The sequence below is a fragment of the Enhydra lutris genome, unplaced genomic scaffold (genome assembly GCF_002288905.1).
Source record: "Enhydra lutris kenyoni isolate GAN:26980312 unplaced genomic scaffold, ASM228890v2 scaffoldscaffold39, whole genome shotgun sequence".
NCBI classification, from domain to species: domain Eukaryota; kingdom Metazoa; phylum Chordata; class Mammalia; order Carnivora; family Mustelidae; genus Enhydra; species Enhydra lutris.
Window position 1 is genome coordinate 1,358,994 of NW_019154123.1, and position 23,180 is coordinate 1,382,173.

At 36.9% G+C, this 23,180-nt stretch overlaps 1 protein-coding gene across 2 annotated transcripts in view; it reads right to left on the reverse strand.

Annotated features, from left to right (window-relative positions):
• Positions 1–3,684: 3,684 nt before the first annotated feature.
• The window catches only part of LOC111155185 (zinc finger CW-type and PWWP domain containing 2), an 81,420-nt gene continuing 61,924 nt past the window's right edge, over positions 3,685–23,180 (reverse strand). Inside the window, exons 5-8 of one of the 2 annotated variants that reach the window (XM_022515283.1) lie at positions 15,463–15,518; positions 14,206–14,273; positions 7,375–7,481; positions 3,685–3,849 (exon numbers count right to left, since the gene is read on the reverse strand). In XM_022515283.1, coding sequence (XP_022370991.1) covers positions 3,688–3,849; positions 7,375–7,481; positions 14,206–14,273; positions 15,463–15,518 — 393 coding nt within the window. In that variant the 3' untranslated portion in view covers positions 3,685–3,687. Of the gene's footprint in view, positions 3,850–7,356; positions 7,482–14,205; positions 14,274–15,462; positions 15,519–23,180 lie in introns of both variants that reach the window. The other variant, XM_022515282.1, reaches the window with a different exon arrangement.

A 23,180-nucleotide genomic window follows, 5' to 3' on the forward strand; every position in this document is an offset into this window, starting at 1 on the left:
AGCACTGGGACCAGGAGGCAGGCATTGTGTCTCCACAGTCCAACCGCTATGCCCTGGTGTATGTTATCTGGCTGGCCTGCCCCAGAACATGGGGTATTTACCAGTAGGAAGGGTTTGCCAGCCAGGCACGATTCTCAGCCTTGAGGATAGAGATTTAGTTGACTGCTCCTTCATCCATTTTCCTAAACACATTCTATCTGGAAATTTGAAAATCTATATTCTTACATGGACAGAGGTTCCCCTCTGTCCTCTTCTTATAAGAGGCCTTTCCCCCAAGAGCCTCTTCTTGGAAGGAGAATGAAGTTTCCTCTGCAGACAGAGCCAACCCAAATGTTTGTTCTCAGAACCATTTTGTGCAGCTCACGTATACAAAGACTTCAGTGGAAATTCCAGATTTCTACAAGTTAGAACATGGCAGAGATGAATTTAGTCTGGAAATTTCAGTATCTTACCTATAGAATCTGACTTTGATGAGCACTGGCTGTTCCACCAAGAGGAATTAGCTGTAAGTGATCTAATTAGTCTACTACATGAGGGCTTATATCAAACATTTGAATTATGAGTAAAGTCTTTCAAATACAATTGTAGTCATTTTTAAAAAGGTTTTTTATTAACATACAGTGTATTATTTGTTTCAGAGGTACAGGTCTGGGATTCATCAGTCTTACACAATTCACAGCACTCACCATAGCATATACCCTCCCCAACGTCCACCACCCAATCACCCCATCTCTCCCTTCCCCCACCCCTCTAGCAACCCTCAGTTTATCCTGAGGTTAAGAGTCTCTTATAGTTTGCCTCCCTCTCTGGTTTCATTATTTCATTTTTCCCTTCCTTCCCCTATGATCCTCTGTCTTGTTTCTCAAATTCCTCATATCAGTGTGATCATATGATAATTGTCTTTCTCTGACTGACTTATTTCACTTAGCATAATAGCTTCTAGTTCCATCCATGTTGTTGCAAATGGCAAGATTTCATTTTTTGATGGCTACAAAATATTCCATTGTATATACATATATGCCACATTTTCTTTATCCATTCATCTGTCAGTGGACATCTAGGCTCTTTCCATAGTTTGGCTATTGGGGACATTGCTGCTATAAACATTTGGGTGCACGTGCCCCTTTGGATCACTACGTTTGTATCTTTAGGGTAAATACCCAGTAGTAAATACATATTACTCGGTAAATATGATTGCTAGATAGTACGGTAGCTCTCTTTTCAACTTCTTGAGGAACCTCCATATGGTTTTCCAGAGTGGCTGCACCAGCTTGCATCCCACCAACAGTGTAGGAGGGTTCCCCTTTCTCTGCATCCTCACCAACATCTGTCATTTCCCAACTTGTTAATTTTAGCCACTTCGACCAGTGTGAGGTGGTATCTCATTGTGGTTTTGATTTGTATTTCCCTGATGCTGAGTGGATGTTGAGCATTTTTTCATGTGTCTCTTGGCCATTTGGATATCTTCTTTGCAGAAATGTCTGTTCATGTCTTTTGCCCATTTCTCGATTGGATTATTTGTTCTTTGGGTGTTGAGTTTGATAAGTTCTTTATAGATTTAATTCTAAGAAGTAACAGGAAAATGGGATCTATGACTTCTTGAGACATCTGTAGGCTCTGAATATAAAATCATAATGGGGGCACCTCGGTGGCTCAGTGGGTTAAGCCGCTGCCTTCGGCTCGGGTCATGATCTCAGGATCCTGGGATCGAGTCCCGCATCGGGCTCTCAGCTCAGCAGGGAGCCTGCTTCCCTCTCCCTCTCTCTCTGCCTATCTCTCTGCCTACTTGTGATCTCTGTCAAATAAATAAATAAAATCTTAAAAAAAAAAAGATAAAATCATAATGCCAAGAGAAAGAAGAAACGTTTTTCTGAAATGCTATGGAGTAAATTCTGTTGGAGGAAAAGGAGGAAGGCTTAACTTCCACTGTTTCATATCACTGAGAAGTAAATACGATGTATTGAGAGATTATTTATTGTCACTCTGGCTCATGGAGTGGTTCTGAAAGGCAAACTCTGTCAAAGCATGAAAGTTCTGCTACACTCATCCAGTTTGGCCCAAACTTGGTATATGCTGCCCATTTCTAATATGCGTGTATTCGTTTTTTAAAGATTTTATTTATTTGAGAGAGAGAGACAGAGAAAAAGAGTGCACAAGGTGGGGAGGGATAGAGGGAGAGGGAGAAGCAGACTTCCCGCTGAGCACAGAGCCCAATGTGGGGTTCAATTCCAGGACCCTGATATAATGACCTGAGCAGAAGTCAGCCGCTTAACTGATGAAGCCACCCACAGGCCCCTAACCTGTATGTATGCTGACCTTCAGTGAAAAGCACTGTGAATACCAAGAACTCAGGAGTTGTTCCTACCTCTCCCTACTGCTGTATCCCTATATCCAATTGCTAAATCCTAATAATCCATCAATGCTAATGTAGCTGGAAGCCATTCCACTCTCTCCATTTGTGCCATACTCAGGCTCTCAAAGTCTTGCACCTGAATTCCCTAAGTAGCCTCCTAATAGGCCCCCTGTCTCTGGTGTTACTCCTGCTCACTCCAACCTCTGTCTGCTGCTGGTGTGATCTTCCTGAAATGTAAAAGGGATTCCACTGTCTGAAACTCTCCACTTGGCCCCTGCAGTTACAAACTCTTCAGCCTATGTACACAGTGCAGCTCACCTGCTGTGGTGACCGTCACACCAGCACACGGTCACTCTAGTTAATTCAACAAGCAATAGGTTCGAGGGGCTGTACTGCTTTCTTCTCTCTTCAAGCTTTGGTTTTGTTTCCATGTGCTTGGAATGTCCTTCCTCTGACCCCATACTCCCAGGAGAGAGAAGGGCATGGAAAGAGTGCAAGTGTGGGCACTAGAGATGGATGCGCATTAGAACACGATGTAGAAGGACACTCACCAAAACTGTTCCTGGGAATCCCTATAGGATGGGGTTGCAGGGGAAGTGTTAAGGGAGTGATGTTGCATGATACACATTTTGCCTGCCTACATTGCTTATGGATTTTTTTTAGTGAGAATATACTTATCTCTTTATGTTTTCCACTACATTTTCCCATCCTCACCTTCAGAGATACTGATTCAATGGGGGAAACATCCAGGATTCTGATTGTCTACAGCCTCCCCACCTCCCCTGAGACTCTGTTAATCAGTTTTGGGAATCGGGGTTGAAATGATTATTTCCCATAAAAGGTAACTGACACCTCTGAGAAAAGCACCAACTCTATTATACAGTACTTTTTAAAAAATTATTTCCTTTTATTTTGTAGTAGCTTAATTCCATTACCAATATACATTCTCATGTCTCTACTACACTTGAATTATCTGTATGAATTATAATAGCCTCGATGGCCATCTAAATAGCCACATTTGAATAAAGGGCCTAAATAAGCCATTGTAAACTTAATAGTTTATAAACCATTTTAAAACTAAGGCACACAAGAAAAAAATCTATAAATACAAATATCAGGGCTTCTTAAATCCTAAATTTTTATTACTAATTTAAGTACCATTTGATTGATTCTCAAAACAATGGCTATTCTCAAAGTATAAAATAGAAAGTTATTATAAATATCAGCTTTGGTATAACATACACCTATTTCCCTATTTTCAAGCTTTTGACTTTTGGGAAAATATAAACATGTAAGTGTCTTTATAACTAGCCTTTGAAAATATTTATAACACCCTAAAATTCAGACATTAGAGCATCTATTTCTTTAAATTTGTTAGTTATATTTTCAATACATTCTCCAGCTTTTAATTTTATGCCATCAATTACAAGATAGTCCTCTTCATAGTGGTTTTCGAATGGACTGCCTGCTGGGACTTCAGAGCTGCATTTAGTTAACTGTAAAAATAACCATATAATTCATCAGAACTACATCAAATTTACTGGAAGATCAGGCTTGATTATTTGAACAAAGTGTAAAGTAGTCAGTAACTCCACAACCACAGCAGTGACACAAAGCGTTCTATTATGCTGGTGGTCAAATAATGATCCCCATGTGGAGCAGAATGTATAGTAAATGTGTTAATATAAGAAGAACTGACTATTCAGGACCTATCTCTTTCCCCCAACTTTATACATTTTTAGTTTTCATTTTAAGCTTTGCGAAACATTTCATTCTATGAATTTTGCTACATTTGTTTTCTATACTTGTTTATTTTTAAGGTTATCATTATAGGGAATACAACTTAAAACTAAGTCACAATTTCTATGGCTATCTTCTCATAAGCCTCTGTATTAGTTAAGAATAGCCATCGTTTGGTCTAGCTCAGTAGGAAGGGACACTAGTAAAAACAATGCAAATATCTATAAACACACACAAGATTTATAACTTCAAGTTTCATTAAAGATAGAGCGAACTGGGGTCTCCTGGGTGGCTCAGCGGATTAAAGCCTCTGCCTTCGGCTCGGGTCATAGTCCCAGGGTCCTGGGATCGAGCCCCACATCGGGCTCTCTGCTCAGCAGGGAGCCTGCTTCCCCTCTCTCTCTACCTGCCTCTCTCTGCCTACTTGTGATGTGTCTGTCAAATAAATAAATAAAATCTTTAAAAAAAAAAAAGAGCGAACTTCCATGAAATGAAGAAAAAGAATAATTTATACAAGTATTTTCACATATCAAAAAATGTACCTTTTAATACAAATAATTATTCACTAAACTCTGTCTTATTTATATATGGCTTATCTAATTCAGGTGGATTTTATAAAAATCTGATATTAATTCCCTCCCATTGCTTGCAAAGTCGGGGCATGACAACCAGTGTTAGCTAAAGAAGAGTGTAATTAGGAAGGAGACTCTACTAAGGAAAATAATCTCATAAAACATTTCAGTGACAAATAGAAAAGAATTTTGATTATCCACGTGTGTATAATGTTTTTTTTTTTTCTTAATATTGCTACTCTCACCTATTGGTATAAGTGCTAGAGAGTAATCAACCTGAATCCTCATATGTGAAATGACGGATGAAAACACTATCAAATTTACAACTTTGGAAAGAGCTCAAACAATACCTGCTCAGAGAATAAACATGTTCAGAACATTAAAATTATCAGGTGGCTCTTTTGCGGAGGTTATAGTTTGTAAGAGGCCACTTTCTCCTGCAAACACAACACAGCTCCAGTTTTAAGTGGTGTTAACTTTGGAGGCCATGTTAATTTTCCCTACTAACTTAGAAAAAGCAAGCTAGAAAAAGAAAAGAAAAAAAAAAAAAAAAAGAAACCCCTGAGGTGATCATTTCTTTTCTTTTAAACTGGAAATTGTTGCAGCTTTGATAGTTGGTTTCATTGCTATTTTTCTCATTTAAAAGTGAACAAGGCCCTAAATATATGGAACCTGGTGTGAATGCCAGGCTTACAAAGCTCTTTGAGGAGAAGGGCTTATGAACCAGTCTGCAGGGGGCACTCACCTGCCTGCCAGCAAGTTAAGATGGTTAATTTTTACAATTCCTCAATGGCTTTTGAAAGCATAAAATATTACAAGCCTCTAAAACAAAAAGCAAGCTCCTGCCTGGTAATACATTGAAACTATGTATTTTACCTTAAGAAATAAAAATCAGAAGTCATTTTCTGTTCTATCACGTTACTGGTTATAATGGTAAAATAGAAGCCAATTCTGTGGCTGTAAAAGCTCCAGGACATCTCTATAAAAATCAGCCTGGCTGGAGTTTTGAAAAGACAAACTGCAAAGACTGAAAACACATTGCACAAAACCATATGGTGCTCCAACAAAGCACACATTTGCTGGGAAAGAATAATTTGTATATTAATTATGTGTATATAATATATATGTCACCAACCTACAGATCTTGTTTCATTTGTTAGGAAAAAATAATTTGTATATTAATTACATATATATAATATATATGTCACCAATCTATAGATCTGGTTTTATGGAAGGTAAGATCTATACAGAGAAAATGAGTTTTTTCAAGAAGGAACTCTAATTGGAAAAATGGCATTCACAACCATGCAATTCAAATACAGGTTGATATTGCTGGGGCTAATTAAGCAGGCTATGGTTTTCAAGTTGGTAAGAGTTTTTAGCATTAATTTTATTTTCTTTTAGCATATTGATCTCTTTAACTGTAAATCCTGTATATTCCGATTTCTAAGTCAAAAAGGGAGGTGTTTACGAATCACCTTTTTTCTTGTTGGAGTCCTGAATGAAATCATGCAATTGGGCAGTCTGCCAAAGTGTGTAAACAACCTTGTCCATATACAAATTCACCTTTTTAAGCATCTGAGAAGAGACAGACTCCGGAATGGGTAGTTGCTCAAAGTGAGAATGTGGGAAAAGAGATGAAGTAAGGAAATCTCAGCCCTTATTCTCTCCAGTGACTGCCATTGCCAATTCTCATCTGTAATAACAGCTGACCTTAGAAGTCAGTTTCTATGCAAAGTTCTTTTCCTGGTTTGTCTTATTTAAAAAAAAATCCTCTGAGGCATGTGATAAGGAACTGTGCCAAATTACACAAGTTGTCAGTGGCCGGACTAGGACTGGGACATTGATATTCTATTCCAGAGTTAGCACTCCGAACCACTGTGCTCTCTCAACTCCAGGCACAGTATATATCTACATGAATGAATCAGAGAATGAATGAAACCTTAAGGGTATAGGACCTCTTGCTGCCATTTTTCTCCCTATTTCGAGAACAGCTGTACTGCCTTGTGGAAGTGCCTGTCTTATGACTTATTTTTCTCACACCTACCACATTGCTGCTCTGTATTAATCACCTGGGCTTGTGCCCTCATTTTATTTGTATGAACCTGGAGCTGATGTGCTGAGCAATTTGTCAACCAACTTAAAACTTATGTTGTCACATACAAATACTGAATAAAGTAAGCACACACTTACTTAGCCCAACATAGGTAGCCAAAAGAAAAAAAATGGAAAATTCTACCTCCGGTGTGTTAATAATGAGGTCTGTCCCTACAGAGGTTGTCCCTGTGCCTGAACCAGACAGGGCAGATGTCCTAGCAAGCTGCTCTCAGCCTGGCCCGTCTTTTCCTGACTGTAAAGATCTGCAGTAGTGGAGAGGTCTGTCTGCTGTGGTGCCCCATCAGCTACTGTGAGCCCCTCCTCCATTCTTTCTTCATGTCAACCTCAAAGAACTGAAACACAAAGAACTCCTCTGCTCACAGATTTTTTTTTTTTTTTTTTCAAAGACTGATAGATGTATTCTGACTTTTCAACAGGCTGCTAGTTTATTATTCACTTCAGGATAATCAAGGACTCAAATTTCAGAAGGGAATAGAAGTTCTCCATATAATTAAAACGTACATCCAGAAAAAATGCCTGCCACTGAAAGAATCTGAAGTTGCCGTTTAGGCTTGATCACGATGACCAGGCTACCTTCGCTCCTGCATTTACCTCCTCTCCATGCTCCTCTTCGGGCTCATCAGGTGCCCCTGTGGGGTCTAGCGCCTGCTGTAGCATTTGCTCCAGCTCCTTCAGTAAAACTTCGGTCTCAGAGACAACTAGAAAACATCGGTAAAAAAATGTTACATCTTAATTAATTCCATCAAATCCATAAGCTTAACTGCCCCCGAAGAGAAAACTGTCTAAATGTTACAAGATAAAAAATAAATATTTTGTATGATTTTCCCATGTGACCTCTGCCTGATGCAACATAATTATGGATTTCCAGGTGAATATTTTACAATTATTCCTTTAAAAATGTAGGTGATATTCTTGCCAGGATCACAAAAAGCTCACTAGAAGTGGTTTTTGTTTTTGTTTTTTTTTTTTTTTTTTAATCAGGGACAAACTAAATTGTTTTTTTTATAAACCAAGGGTCAGCAAACTCTTCCTGTGAAGGGACAGAGAGTAAATACTGCAGGCTTTGTGGTTTCTGTCACAACCACTCAATTCTGCTGCTACAGTCCAAACTCTACACATGTACCTAAACAAACGAGAGTGACTATGTTCCTATCAAACTTTATTTACAATAGCAAGTGGCTTGTGGGCCACAGTTTGTCATCCCTACAGTAAACTCTTACTGTTTAAAAGGGGAAACCACGTAATTAAGTGGCCAGGTTAAACATAGGCTTCTCTATTCCTAATTCAAATACCAACGCATCTTAACTGCTTAGTCTGATATCTATCTGCAGCTATATCTATACGTAGATATATATTTTAAATACCACACTAAAACAAAATTTGTGTGTGTGTGTACACTGTGACATGAATTCACTGAACTTGCTGAGATAAAATAATAACACACACAAGAAATAAACTACTATTATATAACTATAGACTCAACTACTGATTAATAACATGCAGTTGAAATCCTGACATAAATAGAATAGACATTTTTGTTTGATATAGTCTTGTTGAAGTAAAAATCAAGGAAACCACGTGTGGCTTGCTGTCCTGTACAACAGACAGATGGAGCATCTGAGAAGTCCTTCCAAAGGCAACATGATTCAAAGATAAAGGCCATGAATATATACCCCATCATTTTCCACTCTGGTGACAAAAATCTGACATACCACCTCCTATTATCCACCATTCTTTGGCAGGTCACCAAAAATCACACTAGGTAGAGCAGCTCAAAGTTCATGGAACTTGAAAATAGACCGAAACAGGACATACGCTTTCAAGCTAAAATATTATCGATGAATATGGAAGCAAGGCATTCTCAGCACTAAGTTTTAATCTAATTAGTGAACATATTTTAAAATTTTCTAACTAATCAGTTTAGGAAGAGTGCATATGATATATGAATCCCTGGCATCCTTGTAAACTAAGCATGTTGGAAGGTAAAAAACAGAGATTGTTAATGTGAAAAGTTTTTTTTGTTTTTTTTTTAAATTTTTTTTTAATTTTTTATTTATTTGACAGACAGAGATCACAAGTAGGCAGAGAGGCAGGCAGAGAGAAAGGAGGAAGCAGGCTCCCTGCTGAGCAGAGAGCCTGATGTGGGGCTCGATCCCAGGACCCTGAGACCATGACCTGAGCCAAAGGCAGAGGCTTAACCCACTGAGCCACCCAGGCGCCCCATTAATGTGAAAAGTTTTATGTTTCCTTTTCTCTAGTCCAAAAGAATCAATATTTTATTAGAGTCTTCCTTGTTGATAATTTTCTCTTATCTTTTACTCATAAGAAGGAAATTTTAAAATTTTGCTAGAACATTTTTAAATAATAGTGTTAAATAAAGTCATGGGAGGTTATGAAATAGAAAATTTTCCCTTTCTTGGTTGTCACTACAGTATAAAAGAACAATTTTTAGTTAACATTTTTCACATTACAATTTTATCTACAAAAATAGATTTTCTGTCAATACTTATCACTTGCCCCAAGTATTTTTATGCTCACTCAATATTCAAATAATATCAATTATTTGCCTACTAAGTGCAAGGGACTCAAGAGAGTAGGCACAGACCAATGAACCTTCCTGGCCATCATCTCTTTCCAGCCAATCTTAGGTTTTCTCTATGAAGACTTCTTTCAAAACAGTTTGAAAGTAGCTTTCTGATAAGCCATTTGCATACCACAGAACCAATTCCTATGTTTAAAAACACAACAAAAACTGTAACTGACCTTTTAGATGTGTCCACATAGCTATGTGTTTCTGTGTAATTGCTAAAGCATAAGAACACAGAATTTAAACTATTATATTCTAAAACAATGGTATTCAAAATTTGGTAGGCATAAGAATCTCATGGAGAATTTACTAAAAAAACATGAAGGCAACCCATGTCTACTGAATCAGAATTTTCTAGAGGTATGTACACTTATATTGAAGCAATTTTGTTAATGGGAGTTAACCTCTCTTTATGATAGATTTCCTACTTAGTAACCTGCTACTCAACAGAAACTACTTGTGATTATCTTCACACTGATTCTCCAGTCCCACTCACAGAATTGTGTTTTCCTACTTTACATTCTGGGTCTATGGAAATTGATACTGACATTTAATGCACTGTTGAGAAGATGGATTTTGAGCTATGCTGTAAAGGAAAAATGGTACGCAAACATCTTTATATTTCTAAGGCTAGGCTAAAATACAATCAATTTATGATAATGAATGTCATTGCTGAATGGCATTGTAGGCCCTCCATTTTCAAGTGATGTGGAAAAATATGTACACTGCCTTTTGATCAAAGGGTAGACAAAGTAATGGATGACTTCATAAATCAACCAGGGTTCATAACACCGACTTGATTGATGTCAAATTCTGCTGCTAGAGCAATGGGAGGTTTGCTTTTCTAAATACGTATTCGTATATTGTAAACTGATAGAGTTCAAAACTAATTCTTAAGAAACAGCAGTTACAGTAATCTACAAACTAGCTTATCAAAATTGGCCAATGATATCCTCCAAAGATAGGGACAGAATGAATGCCTTTGCTGACTGCATGACCAATCATCTTCTATCAATACTGATTACCTTGTAGTTTCTGGGACTTGTTTCAATTTGTTGTTTAGAGTAAAGTGGTAGTATTACAGTTATTCCATCACTCAAGAGAAAGTTTTTTTAAAAAGTAAGAAAAAGTTGTCTCTTACACCAAAGTCCATATCTGGCTTTTAAAAATGAATTTTTATAAAATAATCTGTGTATGTTTTCCATCCTGATGAGAATTAACTTACTCTTGGTCTCAATAAATCAGTTGCTATTTTAGAAGTCTTCAAATGTACATTTATGGAGTTTTCTCCAATCTTTACTCTTCTACTAAATGTTTAAGAAAGCTCTTTATTTCCTTATGTTAAGAGGCTACTGGTAAGGCTACCTACCCCAAAGCTGGCATTGAAAAATACCATCTGCAGTAAACTTTCAGGGTCATTTCAATATTGAAATTTTGAAGGCATTCTTTTTTTTTTTTTCCAAAGATTTTATTTATTTATTTGACAGACAGAGATCACAAACTGGCAGAGAAGCAGGCAGAGAGAGAGGAGAAAGCAGGCTCCCCTCGGAGCAGAGAGCCCAATGTGGAGCTCGATCCCAGGACCCTGAGACCATGACCTGAGCCGAAGGCAGAGGCTTTAACCCACTGAGCCACCCAGGCGCCCCTTGAAGGCATTCTTATGGAAGACGGTGAAGAAGAAGAAAAAGTACTTGGGTTTTGTTTTATTATTAAGTAACCACAAACACTCCTCTTGCGTGCTTACAATTTAAATGTAGTGATGAGTAAAATACAAATTAGAATGTAATGAAGAAGATAGCACCATTCCCGGAGATACAAACAGAAATAGGAGGCAAGGAGTTTTCCAGGAAAGGGGCATGTGGGCCAACCCCACCTTTTAGTCTAGAGGTTAAAGGTAACTCCAAACCAACAGTAGATGGGCAAAGTTTGTCCTGAGCAGCAAGAAATCACCTTTCTCCCTGTCACCTCTTCTACCTCCTAGCCCCACTCCTACTCCTAAGGTCTTCATGCTCCCCCAGGATTTCCCTCATGACCCAGACCTCTCCTGCATTAGCCATCCTTTTCCATGGCTATCTGTCTCAGGTGGCTGATGAATATATCCTTTGCTAATTTATTAATGAATGCCACAGATTATCAGTTAAACCTGGGTAATATGCCAATCTTTTATCTATCTAAACTTTTACAGACTGTCTACTACCCAAAAAGAAGTGAGGTATTTCCCAACAAAAAAACAATGATATAACAAAACAAATGATGAAAACCCAAAGACAAAAAGAAATCAAAATCAGTTAAGAGGGTATGAAAGGCTATAATGAAATCTTAAAATTGCTTAGGTCAGTTATCAGTACTGTACCAAAACCCAATACAGTTAGCTTTACGATTCCTGATATTCAAAGCAACCAAGGAAACAGCTGCACACTTTGATTAATTTTAAGAAGATATATGTGACTTAGAAAAACCATATAACAACCTCTGAAGTGTCTTGGTTTCCCCATTGATAAAATGGGAGATAAAATAATATCTAGGGGTGCCTGGGTGGCTCAGTGGGTTAAAGCCTCTGCCTTCAGCTCAGGTCATGATCCCAGGCTCCTGGGATCGAGCCCTGATTTGGGCTCTCTGCTCAGCAGGGAGCTTGCTTCCCCCCCACCCGCCTGTCTCTCTGCCTACTTGTGATCTCTGTCAAATAAATAAATAAAATCTTAAAAAAATACTATCTACCTTATTTACTTCTTACGATCTTACAAGGGCTAAATAAATATATATAAAGTGAAGACACACAGTAATTTTTACAGGTGTTGGCTATCATTATTACTATTGGTATTATTATTTCATCATTATAGATGAATTTTCTTGTTCCTAAACACTGGGAAAAAAACGAGGTAGAGGGACAATACAAACATAATTCATAATATTCTTTGTAGTAATTTTCCCCCAAACCTAGATATGCTCCACAAATAGCTATTTCTTTTTTTTTTTTTTTAAAGATTTTATTTATTTATTTGACAGAGATCGCAAGCAGGCAGAGAGGCAGACAGAGAGAGAGGAGGAAGCAGGCTCCCTGCTGAGCACAGAGCCCAATATGGGGCTCGATCCCAGAACCTTGGGATCATGACCTGAGCCGAAGGCAGAGGCTTTAACCCACTGAGCCACCCAGGCGCCCCCAAATAGCTATTTCTTAGATTAAATCTGCATAGCCATGGGCATACAGCTTAAATTATTTAATGATTCCTCAACTTTTTCTATTAATTTCAGAAATCTTCTCCTTGTTGGATAAGAGGGTTTTTATTGCATGTCTTTATCACAGATGAAGCAACTGACACTTGGGCAGGTAAAGTAGCTACACTTAATTAGCTCTCCTCCCGACCTCTAATTAAGGAAGAGAGAAAAGCAAAGGGTAGAGTTTATAACCCAGAAAGGAACAGCAAATCTGGGCAGTAGGCTGATGGGAGACTTTATTTTAGCACCTGGGAATGTAAGGAAAATGGCTCCAATTTTCACTTGGTCTAGGACTGATGCTACCTCAAGCCAAGAACTAAAGGAGTGATTTCAGAGACTTAGATCAAGGGATACACTGAAATATGGGTAGGGGTAAAAAACTGAGGCGGGGATAATTTACTGAAAAATAACCACTCTTTCAAGAAGTAGTCAGCTCTTGCAAAGAACACAGCAGACTAGATGTTTATGCTTTTTATTTGTTTGAAATGGGATAAAGGAGTAAAACACAGATCAGGTTAAAGATTTGAACAATTAACTATTGAGACTTGAGAGCTACACAGAATGTGAGACTCCTGAAAGGGTGTCAGTGGATAACTATGGAAATGCATTCACTCATTTATGCAGCAGAGTGATTTCCAATCAATGGATTCCTGCCTATGATGCTTTCTTCCTCAGTAGCCCCTGGATTCCAGCACTGGAGCCCTCAGCTGCAGTACCAAGGTTTCCTAGTGAGAATTCAGTCCAGGGATAAACTGAGTTTTCTGCCTTTCTACAGGAATATCTGAAGTAATCATGTGAGGCGAAAGGACAATATAGCCAAGAAAAGGCACCTAAGTTAGCAGGAAAGTAGCAGCAGAATAAATTTAAGAAGAGATAGAAAGAATAGAATTTTGTAGTGGTTTAGGAGAGGAACAAAAGATTAAAAAAAATTAACTACTTTGTCCTTCTTCTGACTGCTTTCCTTTCTTTTAATAAGGCTAAAGATGGGTGGCTTATTTAGTCAGTTGAAACACAGTGCCATAGAACACTGGGGGTGGCTATATAGGAAAGGAAATATGGCGTGGATAACTTCTTGGGGGTTAATGGGCTTTGGAACCTCTTTGTGTGGTTGCCAAAGTTCCATCTTGCAAATAAGTATTTGCCTGCTTTTCAAGACTAATGAAAATGAAGGAAGAGTAAAGCGCTTTTGAAAACTAAAACTTTCTCCCTGCATTCCACATTCTCCCTACTGTGTTCTAATACCAATGGCAATTAATTCAGCTGGAAGCCCCATGCTGCTGCTTTTCTTCTTTCTCTCTCTCTGGCACCCCGAGGACCCCAATAATTTTCGAATGGAGAGGTCTGGATTTTAATGTATTGATGTGGGTATTTCCTCCCACAGCCAGTGGTGCTTTATTTTTAAAAAAATTAAATATGTGACGGAGCCAGAGAAAATTTAATTTATGGGAACAGAAACCTAAAGACAACTGAAGAGATCTAGTATGTAAATCTAGTATGTAAAACAAAATGACCCACTAACAGTTCTCATCAATATTTTTTTTTCTTCCAAAACTTACAACTACATTTGGTAGAATTAAATAGAAGTAAAGGAACTAAGAGCAGGAGAGGCCTTCACATACCCATGTTTTCCTTTGATAAGGCATCATCTGAACAAACATTTTCAAAAGAGCATTTTAAAATAGCTTTCCTAGGAAAAGAATTTGACAGATTTAGTTTCAAAAGATCAATCATGAATACTTCAATGGCCATTTTTTGCATATTCATTGATAATTATAAATTATGAATATATTTCTTTATCTTGAGGTACTTTTCCTTGATTGGTTTATACAGTAAGACAGCATGATACAGTGAAAAAACCAAAAGGAAATAATATTGATCTAAGCTCTCATCTGGTGAAAAGCACTAATGATCTAGCAAGTACCTTATATAGGCTTTTTCATGTAATCTTCCCCTAAAAAACCTACTAAGGAATTGCTACTCTCATTTTATAAAGAAACTGAAGCTCTGAGAAATTGAGAAATTTGACAATGTAGGAAATGGCTGAGCATGACACAGCTAAATTCTGTCAGACTGCAAAATCCATGCTTTTCCCATGACACTGTATTGCTGACTTAAAGTCGGAAAAAATTGGTTCAAATGCATTTTCTCTAGCCATAAGATCTTGAAAAAGCCAGTTTCTCTAAGTCATAAGTTTTTCATCTTTTAAATAGAGATGATTATGATATACTTCTTATTTGATGGGGTTATTGTGAAGTATAACTAAGATAAGACAGTAAGGCCTTTTTAAAAATTTAATTATTCATCCTCTGAAGAAGGACAAAGAATAAGAGAAGGACTATCATATCGGAGTCAGACTTTGTTGTTGAGCAGGACTCCTTTTAATACAGCACTGATTACAATTCTTCAAAAAAATACGTAAATAAACTGTGTGGTTGGCTCAATGATAAACACTAAAACTTGTCATCAGTGGCTTATCAGTTCATTATAAAGGCCCGTTTCTGGTTTGCACTATTTTTAAACCAAACACCTGCTTCTCATCTGCTTGCTCACATGATATTAATCTTCACTAGTTCTGCTTCAACATATTTGTATAAACATAAAACTTTCTCCATACTCTAAAGCTACTACTTATCACCTTAATTCTTATTTCTTAATAATTTATCTTAATTACTAAGAAATAATTTTTCTTAATAATTTATCTTAATTATTAAGAAATAATTTATTTCTTAATTCTCATCATCTCTAATTCTTCTAGAAAATTTTGATGTTTTCCTAGAGAAAAAGAATCAAGAATCAGGGGGAAATGTCATAATAATTAATCCAATGTATATATACATTTCAATTTTATCATAATACTTTTTGTAAAAAAAAAATACCTTGTCCTTCTAAATTTGGGCTTCTTCTTTTCTGTTGTGTTTTTGGAAACTTGCATCTATAAAATAACAAAAAGACAAGTTAGTTCAAATGGGACTAGATGAGTTCAGTAAGATAATGTGTCCTATACAGTCCAAGTAATTTAGTACAGAAGAAAAACTCTGGCCCACTGCTTTCAAACAGTTGACTTGGAACATCAAGTCAACCATTTCATAGTCACTACAATTACACTGATCTGCTCAACTTTCAGGAATAGGAGACTAATCCAACATGAGTCCCCCTCTCCCACGCCCACTCCCCCTTCTCACTTCACAAACATATAACAACACTAGGTAAAACAATCTTTAAGCTTTAAAACATACATGACCTTTTTTTTTAAAAAAAGATTTATTTATTTGACAGAGAGAGATCACAAGTAGAGAGGCAGGCAGAGAGAGAGAGAGAGGGAAGCAGGCTCCCTGCTGAGCAGAGAGCCTGATGCCGGACTCCATCCCAGAACCCTGAGATCATGACCCGAGCTGATGGCAGCGGCTCAACCCACTGAGCCACCCAGGCACCCCATACATGACCTTTAAAGGAGGAAAAAGAATTATACATATGCCAGAAACATGAGGAGTGCAAATGTATACAGATAGGAAGTGACATGGTAAAGGCCTACAAAAATTGTATACCAGGATAATGCCAAAGGGGTTTGGGATTTTAATATCTAGGCAAAGACAAGATGTGGAGAAATTGGCACCTCCATACATTGTTGGTGGGAACGTGAAATGGAGCCACTTTGGAATACAGTTTGACAGTTCTTCAAGATGTTAAACAGAGAATTACCTGATGATTTAGCAATTCTACTCCTAAGTATATACCCAAGAGAAGTAAAAACATTATGTCCATATAATAAATTGCATATAAATGTTCATAGCAGCATTATTCATAATAGCTGCAAAGTAGAAACAACCCAAGGTCCAACCTAATGGATAGATAATAGTCTATCCATACAATGGAATATTATTTAACCTTTAAAAACAACAAAGTCATGTTAATACTAAAACAGAATCAATCTTGAAGCCATTATGCTAAGTGGAAAGTGAAAAAGTCAGACATAAAGACCACACGGTATGACACCACTTATCCAAAATGTCCATAAAAAGGCAAATCCATAGAGACAGAGATATATTAGTAGTTGTCAGGGATTAGTGGAAGATGGGAAATGGGCAGTGACTGCTAATGGGTATGAGGTTTCCTTTGGGATGATGAAGAAATGTTCTAAATTTATATAGTGGTATTGATTGCAAAACTGTGATTATACTAAAAACCACTAAACTGCAAACTTGAAATGAGTGAATAAATTACATCTCAATGAAGGTATAATTTTTAAAAAATTTGGTGACATGGAAAAATGGAAAGTAAGGAGATAGAATAGAATGTACCAAGGATTAACAAAAGGAACCCAATGTAGCAGTATTACTGTTAGAAAAAAGCATAATCAGAGATAAAAAAGGGTTATTATCTAATGCTAAAAGAAATGATCTACCCAGAAAATATGGCAGTCCTGACCTGTATATACCTAGAATCTCAGCCTTAAAATATATAAAATAGAAAAGAATTACAAGTAGAAACTAATAACCTATAGTTAAAATGAGATACTTTACTTCTCATACAAAGGTGATAAAGTAAAAAAATTAGCAAAGAAACAGGAGTGTTCAACACCACAAATAATAAATTTAGTCTAATAAACACATATCAACCCTAGCACTGAATAATTAAGGAATACATAGCTTTCAAGCCTGAAACATTCACAAATTTGACCACCTACTAGGTCACAAAGGAAGCCTCAAAGTATTAAAGTAATTTATTTTACAGACCACAGTCACTGGCTAAAATACAATAAAATAAGAACTCAAAACTCAAAAGATGGCTGAATAAATTTGTAATCAATTCATAGATGTAGAATAATTATATTCTCCCATGAACCTACCCATGATAAGAGTTATGATCTATGTCATTTAGATCAGAATTATTGTCTCACATTTTAGTTATTGGTATATGTGACTTATCTTCTCACTGGGTAATACATTTGTCTCCATGCCAAACCTTGCATGCTATAGGTGCATGTAGAGTGTTGTGGAATAAATGAATGAATAAATGTCCAGAGAAAGATACAATTAAAAAAATATATCACTAGGAAAAAAAATAGTGCCAGTGTTACTGTCCATTCTGTACCATCGTGGTTGTTAAGCATTTAGCAAATTCATACAATTTGCCCTCATCTCCTAAGACAGAACCTCAATGCAACTGTCACCTCAATGTTTGTTAGCTTCTTTTATTTGTCTTTTCGCTTTAACCTGCTAAAGTGAGCAGTTTCTTAGTACATTTTGTCTAAATCTTTCACAGTTACATTGATCTTAATTTTACTGATCCTGAATCAAGCATCCACACTGCAAGGGTGGGAACAATTTTTTTTTTACATATCAAATGTTCAGCAGCTAGCAGAGTGCCATTCACATTGTATGCTCAAAAACATTAACTATAATGAGATGAAGGTTGAATTTAATAACTCTCAAAGCATTATTAAACAGCTTAAATACCTTAATAACCATTCGAAAGAAGTTTGTATGAAACACTCAGGGAATTCATATTATGATGCTAAATCATAGGTTTTTTGTGTGTGGGGTTTTGTGTGTGTGTGTGTGTGATCTGCAACTGCAAGGTAATATTCAAATATTTTTCCAGCCTTGTTTCATATATATATACACATAAAAGTAAATAAGGCAAAAAAGTATATGGAAATATTATTGTCTAACTCATTGTTCCACATCTCCAAAGACAATGTAGAGCTATTATTTCTACCTTGTTATTCACGATCCGCCTAAATTATGTGCATATTTGAGTATAAAGTGAAAGAGTTGCTACAAGGAAAAATAAGATTAAAGTAACAAAGTACAAACTACTTTATAGGTATTAATAGGAGGAAATACTGTTAAATACCTACCATAAATCAGGAAGATTTCTGTTAGAGATAATAAATTCTTTTCTACTTTCTTAAATATTCCATAGCAGCCAAAGATAAACTAGTCAGTATTGCCAAATGCCCTGTACTTTCCAGCTCCAAGCCTTGATAAAATATGCTATGATGGAGAAGAGCATGGAATTTGGAATGACAGGATCATGATCTGAATTTAATCCCTGCTACTTACTAGCTGTATCACTTCTGGTAAATCACTGACTACTGGAATATCTAGCAAGAGTCTGGTATAAAGCAGACAGTAAGTATTTTCTGACTAAATGACCATTCTGGGTTTCAGGATCTTCTTTTATAACTACTGCTAAAAAAATAACTACCTCAAAGCATTTGGGGATAAGGTGAAATTAAATAACATCCCAGAAGGTATCTAACAGTGCCCAACAGTTAGTCAATGTTCAATCATTGTTCAACCTGTTACACTAGTCCATTGGGCTAGTGTCAGAGTTCTATCCTTTTTTCTTAGAGTATATAACAAAACTTGGCACTTTGGTATGGTTGGACTTATAGGAGTCCATTAGTTTCCCAAGACTGCCCTAACAAAGTAACATAAACTTGTAAAGCATCAGAAACTTATTTATTTATAGTTCTGTAGGACAGAAGTCTGCCTCTTATGGACAGACTCTTAATGATGCTTGTCGTTGGATGAGGGCCCAACTAATCCAGGATGACCTCATACTAAATCCTTACCTTAATTACATTTGCAAAGATCCTTAATTCTAAATAAGGTCATATTCTGAAGTTTCTGGAGAACGTATTTTCTGGGACTACTATTCAACCCTCAAGTAGATACTATAATCTTTATCTATGTCATCCCTTCTACTTCTCTTCCTGTGTTGCAGCTGATTCTCCTATGTTGTTGAGCCTCATGCCATTCAGAGTAGTGCTGCTGTGTGCAGAATTAGCAACACCTGAGAGTCTGTTAGACATGCAAATTCTCATGCCCATCCTAGGCCTACTGAATCAGAAACTCAGGGAGTGGGGCTCAGAAATCCATATTTAAATAAGTTCTTCAGGTGACTTCTACCCCAACTAGAGTTTTCTAGGCCTTAGTCTAGCCCACAACACATCGATACAAATACAATGCTATATACTGTTAATGATTTTACAGAAACCAAAGCAAGTATTAATTTTTTTCTTGCTAGATGTAGAGGCATCTACAAGAGGCATATGTAGAGAAAGAAAATGCCATTTATTGAAAAAATATATTTATTTAATGATAATTAGGAGTGCTGACTGGAATGGCAAATAGTAGAATTGCCTTTAGTCGCCAAAGACATATAATCTATAAGAATTGTGTTTACATCAGATTTATATAATCTTCATAAAGTGACTTGATGTTGCCATTTCCTTAAGTCACTATTCATCTAAATGAAAATCATTTTATTTTTAAGAAGAAGAACTTTGTTGGCTGTATTAAATCTGAGGGCATAAAATTTTGATTTAGCATTTTATGCTCAAAGAAGACATAAATATGTTTTGTAACCTTCCACTGAGAGTAATTGTCAGTCAATGATCACTGAAGAGCTGCCTATTTTGACAGAATTTCCAAACGTGAATCTGTGCCTTGAATAATATATACAAACTCCTTGTCAAAAGTTATCATATAGAAGGAAAAGCCAATATTCTCATTTCTCTTTGGAAAATCTGTTGGGAAAACCTGCTTGGAATAAGGACAATAACTAGTTTTATGCATCATTGTAAATGATGGTTATTACTTAATCTGAGTATCTGGAGAGTACAAATAATAAAGTTAAGTCTTTGGGCCTACATATGATTGTTTTCACTCTTCTTTGAAAAGGGGGAAAATTAAAATAATCATTTTCTAGCCCTATTTTAAACCAGACTTTAACAGAGAGAATACAAATCTAGTGCTTCTTACATAAATGTCACTCAATTACCATATGCTCCAGTCCAGTCATTCTTAGTAGAGCTCAATATTCCTGCGAGATTTGGACAGTATCAGAGATCAGTGCCTGGCAATATGACTTATAAATATCTTGCTGTCCCCTGCACTACCTTTAGCCATGTGTAAGTTCTCACTAAAGTACTGTGGATTTCTCTGCTTTGAGGGGCTTAGCAGAGAAAACAGTGGAGTCTGTATTCAAGCAGTGAGCTGAGACAGAGGAGAGTATTTTCCCTAAAGATAGAAGTTGACCACTAGACCACCTTAAGTAGAAGGCATGAAAGACTTTCTATTAACACCTCCCAATCCTTGCTGAGGATAGTAACAGCACACTTCAAGAAATTCTATGATTAGCTACATCACTGATAATTTTTAAAGTCTTGGATTTAATTTTTTTTAAATGGTCTTTGACTATCTACACCAGGGATAAAACATATAAAAACAGGAGGTTTCTTTTTTTTTTAATAGGACAGGTTTCTCTCATATCTATAAAGAGATTAAGAATACTAAGTGCTAATGGAAACAGGGTGTCCAGGGAGTATAAAACCTGTATGAAAAGCAGAATTTATGTCACAGTTGTTTATCTCATTGAATGGTGCCAGCAAATTTGATTATTTGACCTCTATTTGGAGACTCTAAAATCCAAGTCTGTTGCAAACAATTCATGTTAGCACATAGTTTTTCCTAAAGTCACTGGTTATTTTAGCAAGAGGAGAACATAGAGTCTCTAAGGAAGACTTCCTGGAATAGACATACAGGACTACCCCCGAGATATTATAGGTTCAGTTCCAGACCACTGCAACAGAGTGAATAATGCATAAAGTCAGTCAAATTAATTTTTTGGTTTCCTAGTGCATATAAAAATTATGTTTAGACTATCCTGTAGTCTGTTAAGTGTGCAAAGCATTATGTCTATAAAAACAATGTACAAAGCTTAATTTAAAAATACTTCATTGCTAAAAAATATGCTAACCATCATTTTGAGTTTTCAACAAGTCCTAGTCTTTTTCCTGGTGGAGTCTTGCCTTGATGTTGATGGCTGCTGACCGATTAGGGTAGTGATTGCTGAAGGCTGAGGTGGCTGTGGAAATTTCTTAAAATAAAGCAACAGTGAAGTTTGCTACATCAATTGACTCTTCCTTTCACAAACAATTTCTCTGTAGTATGTGATGCTGTTTGAAGGCATTTTACCCATAATAGCACTTTCAAAATTGGAGTCAATCCTTTCAAATCTTGCCACTGTTTTATCAACGAGAACAGTGTTATATTCGAAATCCTTTGTTGCCATTTCAACAATCTTTACAGCATCTGCACCAGAGGTAGAGTCCATTTTAAGAAACCACTTTCTTTTCTCGTCCATAAGAAGCAACTCCTCATCCGTTCAAGTTTTATCATGAGTTTGCTGCAATTCAGTCCCATCTTCAGGCTCCATTTCTAAGTCTAGTTTTCATGCTATTTCTACCATATCTGCAGTTACTTCCCCCACTGAAGTCCTAATATCTCAATGTCATCCATGAGGGTTGGAATCAATTTCTTCAAAATGCCTGTTAAGTTGATATTTTGACCTCTTCCCATGACTTAATAACATCTAGATGGTGAATCTTTTCCAGAAGGTTTTCAATTTACTTTGCCCAGATCCATCAGAGGAATCACTCTCTATGGCAACCACAGCCTTTTGAAATGTATTTCTTAAATAATAAGACTTGAAATTTGAAATTACAGCCCTTGATCCACGGGCTGCAGAATGGACGTTGAATTAGCAGGTATGAAATCAACATTACTCTCATTGTTTATCTCCATTGTAGCTCATGGGCAACTATGTGCACTGTCAATGAGCAGTAATATTTTGAAAGGAATCTCTCCCCCCGCCCCCAAGCAGTAGGTCTCAACAGTGGGCTTAAAATATTCAGTAAAACATGCTATAAGTAGAGATACTGTCATCCGGGCTTTGTTGTTCCATATATAGAGCACAGGCAGAATAGATAATTAAGCACAATTCTTGAGGGCCCTAGGATTTTTGACTGGTTAGCGAGCACTGGTTTCAACTTAAAGTCACGAGGTACATTAGCTTCTAACAAGAGAGTCTGCCTACCCTGTGAAGCTTTGAAGCCAGGCATTGAATTCTCCGTTCTAGCTACAAAAGTCCTAGATGACATCTTTTTCCAAAATAAAGCTATTTCATCTACAGTGAAAAAGAGTTGTTTAATGGAGCCACATTCATAAATTATGTTAGCTAGATCTTCTGGATAACTTGCCGTGGCTTCTACATCAACACTTACTGCTTGACCTTAAACTTTTATAAAGACAGCTTCTTTCCTTCAACCCTACAAACCAATCTCTGCTATCTTCAAATTTTTCTTCTACAGCTCCCTCACCTCTCTCAGCCTTCACAGAATTGAAGACACATTTCTCCTCATCCCTCAGGCTCCTCCCACTCCCACTGCCCATCTTATGAGAATGACGAGGAGATCAATCTGGCTAAAGTCAGATCCATGGGCTGAAAGTCAAAGCAAAGAAAGGGTTAAGCAAATACATAAATCCCAAAGTAAATCCTCCCCCCCACCCCTTAACATTTAAAGAGCAAGGGTGCCTGGCTGGCTCTGTTAGAAGACCATGTGACTCTTGATCTTGGGTTATGAGTTCAAGCACCACACTGGGTGCAGACATTACTGCATTTAAAACTTTAATAAATAAAATTTAAAGAGCAAATATAATCATCCACACCAGAAAACAGGTACTCTGAGTCAAGAGATCTTTGCTTGCTCTCATAAATGGTACATAAAAAGCTTTGGCTATCC